At 43.5% G+C, this 6,292-nt stretch overlaps 1 protein-coding gene across 1 annotated transcript in view; it reads right to left on the minus strand.

The window, feature by feature from the left end:
* Positions 1 to 1,793, minus strand: part of LOC102211976 (stromelysin-1-like) — a 3,854-nt gene extending 2,061 nt beyond the window's left edge. The window contains 6 exon segments of the mRNA XM_013911339.1: positions 139 to 242; positions 297 to 352; positions 354 to 454; positions 1,196 to 1,322; positions 1,374 to 1,540; positions 1,634 to 1,793. Coding sequence (XP_013766793.1) covers positions 139 to 242; positions 297 to 352; positions 354 to 454; positions 1,196 to 1,322; positions 1,374 to 1,540; positions 1,634 to 1,793 — 715 coding nt within the window.
* Positions 1,794 to 6,292: the final 4,499 nt, after the last annotated feature.

Consider the following 6,292-nt stretch of genomic DNA (forward strand, 5'->3'; position numbering starts at 1 on the left):
AGCAGCTTCCCCGTCCTCTGGCTGAACTCGTACATGTATGGTCCACTGTACAGGTAGAAGAAACCTGCGGGACACACGTCACCTGCTTGTTCTGCATTACAGCCCAAAGACCCTGAAAACAGCTGGACAGATGCTCACCTCTGTACAACAGAGCCGCTGTCACTCCGGAGCTCATTTCCAGGAAGGTGTCATCCACTTGTTTGGGGTTTCCGTCGTCCATGTCCACCCTGGCCTCGTCACAGCTGGAAGAGAAATGGGATTAGGCAAGATATTCCCCAGGTGTGACCTGAACATACCTGTAGTAACTGCTGCCTACAAAGAAAAGAGTCTTCCTGGTCTGTGGGTCATTTGGGGGCGGCATCCTTTTCCACTGCTGTGGGTAGACCAAAGCTGGGTATGGATTTAGGATACCCGGTCATGAGATCATAGCCGCTGAACGCCCAGACGCAGCAGCCTGCAAACAGATGTAAAGAGGATTTCATCGCGGACCTGTGTGAGGGAGGGATGAAGCGTGCTTCAGCAGATGGACACAGACCTTTAAAAAGAAGGACTCGGTCTGACTGTGGGCTCTCGTATGCAGCGTCGATGATAACTGATGCATCGGGCCAGAAGTTTGTGATGACAGCCTGCTGAGGGGTCACAAGCTGAGGGTGGCTACACCAGAAGAACCTGATCACACACAAATGATCATCTCAGCAACACCATGGAGAAAAACGCTCCACATGGATTTGTTTTACTTTCCTGCCCTTGAAGAAGAGCATCTCTCCTCGCAGTCCAAAACCAGGGTCAAGTCGCAGGCGTCGGGCTTGACGGGCGCCCTAGGGGTCATCATTTGGACCTGGAGGTCATTTCATCAATGTGACATCACAGACAAGCTAGTGCACAAACTAGTGCACAAGTTTGCTTAATCAAATAATGACTCAACATTTGTAGGCCCATCTAGCTTCACAATGACAGAGCAAGTCTAAACTTTGTAATAAAATACCTTCAAGTTAGCCAAGGTTAAGTCACTCCATAATATGACCCTGAAAAAGTACAGTGTTTTTTAATTATTTATAGATAAATATAATTGATGGCATCCATTCAATAAAATTACAGGGAAATTATGCCCTTAGTTGTAGACTGTGTTGTAGAGTGTTACCACAAGTTTTGGTCAAATTGAAAGTTTTTCATAAAGGAAGAAGTGAAGACTCACTGTAAAGGGACTTGATACCTTTAAGATCCCAGGGCAGAACAAAGGTGTCCAGGTTACTGTATGAGTACACTGAATACATGAGAGCGCCAGGGTCATCAGAGTGAGACAAGCCCAGAGAGCGACCAGCCTAGAGCAGAAACTCAGAACCACAGGTCACAGTTTAAGGTGGTCAGGCCACATCCTGAGCAGTAATCAGGAACAAAGTCACAGAGTCACCTGTGTTTGAGTGGAATGTGAAGGTTTCATCATCATCAATATGGGCATCTCCTCCAATCCCAAGTGCCTGGCCAAAGGCGTGGGGGAGATTGCCATCGGGGCCATCCAAGGGGCTGCCGTCACCATGACCTGTTGGAGGGTAATCAGGGTAGACTAAACACACACACCTAAGATTGCATTGGTCTTTATGGGATAATATTACTGTGTGCTTTGTGGACTCACCACTGCGGCTGAAGGAGATCATGATGTCAGCAATGCTGCTGTAGATTCTTCTGAACCTCAGGGGCGTGACTTTGGCCCACACCTGCAGAGCTTTCTCTATGGAGTCATCCACCTTCGCCACAGACATGTCAGGTATATAGTACCTTTGCCAAACTTGCATCTTTCTGGGAGAGCTGAGATATCGGCACACAGTAAACTGTGAGTGCCAGGCTCAGCAGAGCACTCAGGCTCAAAATCTTCATGCTTCCTCATGTCTCAGGCTGGTGGTCGAGAAGCTCTTATATATGCTACAGGCTGGAGGAGCTGAGTGACTACCTGCTGTCACCGAGGAAGCGGTCCTTTTATGGATCACAGAGGAAGTCTGGTTTTGATCACATCATGCATACATATTGCCACATCGCTACCGCGGTTTATGGGGAAAATCTTCATGAGAAAAATCACATTAGGAAGTTCTCTACTTGGACAATCATCAGCCTTCAGTGCACTCTCCTGATTTTGTGTTCTCCACAGGAAATCAAAGTGTTGTTGATGGATTAGTGACTAGATTAGACCTCAGGGTGAAGTCAGAGTTACTCTTTTCCAAAGATACAATAAAAACTACTCATATCTTCAAGGAAGAACACTTTCCTCTGACAATTTTTTTGACAGATTAGATTTACAGTTCGTATTTTTACGTTAGTTTTAATTGGTTTCCAGGACAGGCTTCTGTTTACCAATCACGCCGTGTTACGATGTGTGAAATAATAACACAGCCATGTCTGAATCTTTGAAGAGCTACCCAGAAGTACCCGGAGGATGATTTGTCTGAGACCCCTGCAGGAAGGTGATTCCACTGATGGGGTGGTATAGGACACACTGAGGCTACGTCCACACTAATGCGTTTTTGTTTGAAAACGCATTGTTTTCTCTCCGTTTTGGCCTCTTGTCCACACTGAGACGGTGCTTTCCCCAAGGGAAAACACTCTCGAAAATGCATACATTTCAAAACGGAGCTGTCCCGTCGCAGTGTGGACACTCGAAAACACAGACTTTCTAAAACGATGACGCATTTTAGTCATGCTATAAACAAAGATAGCGGAGGGCATTATACAGCAGTTGTTTTGATTGCTCTCAATTTTGACAGCCCTAAAAGAGATTAAGATCAGTTTGTACATGCTCCAGATAGCTTTTCTTCAAATGTGAAGTTTAACCAAAAAATGTGGTTAAGCTCCAACACAGAGCTTAACCACTCTGTGACTGATAAGTTCAAGGAGTGTTTGTGCTCTCTAAGGCCCATTAATCATCTGAACTTTCTAACTTCATAACCGTAATTCTCTTTTTCCAAACCCTTCCATACATGAAGAGGGGGGAATTATTGACCGTGCAGCCCAGGATCTGTTCATATACCTGGCGGAGAAGACGAAGGAAAGTGATGTTGTGGATGTCACAGTGAAGGTTTCCTACATTGAGGTGTACAAGGAGGAACTACGAGACCTGTTGCAGCGGCAGACCACCCACAAAGAGCTTCATATCAGGGAAGATGAGAGGGGAAACACGGGTAATCAACTTTTTCTACCTTTACTTTACTTATATTTTAGTATTCAGAGTGGAAATAAAAAAGTAGAAACCATACACCTTCAGAGATGACAAACTGCGTCCTATATTTTCGACCATCCATCTGAGTATCATCCTATTGACAGACCGTTGTGATGTTATTAACACTTATGTATTTCAGGATAAAAAGTTTGAGAGAGCGCACTGGAGAAATCACAAGTACCGCAAAAGATATTATATACTGTGTAATCATTTACAGTCAGCGGCTCTGTGGTGCACCTACTTGTAATAATATGTAAAATTGTTTTTAGCTCATTTAATGAGTGAATGATAAATGATCCAGTGAGATTAGGCATTTTGTGTGAATGTCTGCCTACAGGGGAAGCAACAGTCTTGTTTCATTGACTAAAAAGTCTCTGTGTGATTCCAGTGGTGGTGGGAGCTGAAGAGGTTGTTATCACCTCAGCAGAGGAGCTGCTCAGCATTGTAAAGATGGGAAATGCTTTGCGGCACACCAGCACCACAGGAATGAACGAGCGCTCCAGTCGCTCTCATACCATCCTCACCCTTCAGGTCGTGTTATCCTGCCACAACAGCAAGAACTCTTCCTTTAAGTCTGTGCGCTCCTCTAAGCTCTGTCTGGTTGACCTGGCAGGCTCGGAACGTGCTAGAAAAACTGGGAACACCAGGACACAACTGAAAGAGTCTGCTCATATCAACACAGGCCTGTTTGCACTGTGCAACGTTATCCGTGCACTTTCAAACCGAAGTCAAAATCGGCACAGTAACAACTCCGGCAGTGCACACGTACCATACCGTAATCCCAAGATCACTCGACTCCTTCGTGACTCATTAGGAGGCACATAAAAGGAGCATTTTCCTAGAAATGTTGAACATGGTAGGCAATCATGATCCTGTGGTTAAAAGGAGACTGGAACAACAAGCCAAAAATGCTTTGTATACCAGTAAAACCATCCAGAATGAAATTGTTTCATGTTTGGCTGAAATGGTTGCTGAGGAGATCATGCGAGAAGTTAAAAACAGTGCACAATTTTCAGTCATTGTAGATGAGACTAAAGATGTCAGTAAATCAGAGCAAATTTCCACCCCAAAAAATCTTCTCTAGATCCGCCCCTGAGGAGGCAGCGCCCACACGCTAATGGTGGCGTGTGTAAGCCCCTCCCACCACTTTGTAGCTGAGACCCTGGCCGTCCTGCAGTTTGCATCCATTGCCCGATACGTTCAGAACCGTCCAAGTCCTTCTTTCAGGCAGCGGCTGCAGGAGAGACTCAGAGCTGTCAGTCACTCACCTCCAACTCGTATGGAGTGTTCAAAGGAGGAGGGAGACCATTTTGCTCCATTAAACCTCAGAGAAGAGCTAAAAAAAATGCCAGGTAACTATAAAAGATTTTAAAAGGGATGTTGCCATTAAGAGATCGCAAACACTTTGATTACAATCAATTGATAAAAAGTAAAGCAAAAAAAACTCTGAGATTTTTATTTGGTTGCCTTGAAGTGTAAAAGATGGTTAGTGTCTCCAACATGTGGACATGCCTGACACATTAAACAACAACAAATGAGCTTGGTGTTTTATTTATATATTACTGTACCCTCTTAGATACCTGCTATTCAGAATAGGAGAAGTGTATTCAGACTGCAATCATTTCAAACTGCTGATGGAATTGCCGTTAAAGAACTGAAGTGTAATATGGATTTTTTTTTAAAAACCACAGATATAGCTAATGTAAACTAAGAATGACTGCATCCCGTTTAGATTTGAGGCTGTAGAAAGAAATAAAGCCATGGGTATATCATTGGTTATTCTTTTGTTTCCGTTACAAGTTGTCAACATTTTGTCTGGAACATCTTATCCTCTGAGAGCTTATGAGAAGATGATGTGAATAAACGCAGCATGGCTCAAATGGATCAAACTGTTTACATAGACAAAAGCCAAGTTGTACAATTTTATAGGCTTGCTATCCTATCCAGTTTCTCTTTTGTATGCTTAGGAAGCTCTCCACATAGACAAGCAACTGTTGGAGCAGAAAGATGCAGAACTGAGACGGGTAAAAGAGGAACTCGAGAAACTCCTTCAAGAGAAGAAAACTCACCTTATGTTGTTAGAGGAAGAAAAGCAGCGATCACGCATACAGGTGAGGAGGAGAACAGTGCAATAAAGAGCTGCTCTGTGATGCAGAAATCAGTATATTTTATTTACGGGAAAAAAATTAAAAGATGAATTTAATGCATGTCTGCTGTGTTATCATTTGTTCTTTAAATGTGCGCCTCTGTGCAAATGTTTAGACAGAACAACTGGTGAACCAGCAGATAATGATTGATCGCCTTCGTGGCGAACTCATGACCTTTCGGGGGACAGCCTCAGGGGCAACAGTGGAAGTGGGGGGGTCTGAGTACTCAGGCAAGAGACCCCCCAGTGTCCCTCTGATCACACACAGCTGCATGTGGAGGCCTCCCAGGAAGGTAGGAAGCAGTGGGTAGTGTGTGGGTTAGGTTGATGTCCATAAGTGAGGGGGGTTTTTTTTGTTGTTGTTTTTGTTTGGTCTGTTATAATGGGTTTTTTTTGTGACTTTTATTATCCGTGATCCTAAAAAGTGTGCCTATAGACTGGAGAGGGTAATGGCAGCTTTTAAAATCCATGGCCAACTCGTGCTGGCTGAAATTGAGGAAAAAGATGACGTGTACTGCCCGCTCTTAAGTGGGTCTTTTTGTTAGTGTAAAGCTTTTTAATGACATATTTAATCCATGATATATCTTATATAGCATGTCTCAGTTTTTCTACATGAAGAAAAATATAGAAAAGGTTCTGGTAGACAGGTGATGTATTTATGGAGATGTCAGGAACAGTTTCTGTAGTAGACCTCCTGATATCCATAAATAATTGTGTCCTTTCTGCAATTTTCTGTTTCACAGGGAAACAAGAAAGGCAAGTAAGGATCAGAGGCAGATGGAAAATGCCTGAAAACAAAATGAAATAAACAAATGAAGAAACCCCTGAAGAATATTCCCACTATTGATCGAAATCAGGGTTCTTTTTTTATTTTATTTTTAAATTCTTAGACTCCTGATCAGCCTGTAATGCATGCCCTCCCTAAACACACACACACA

The sequence above is a fragment of the Pundamilia nyererei genome, unplaced genomic scaffold, assembly GCF_000239375.1.
Source record: "Pundamilia nyererei isolate P.nyererei 1_Seehausen unplaced genomic scaffold, PunNye1.0 scaffold00061, whole genome shotgun sequence".
Classification (NCBI taxonomy): domain Eukaryota; kingdom Metazoa; phylum Chordata; class Actinopteri; order Cichliformes; family Cichlidae; genus Pundamilia; species Pundamilia nyererei.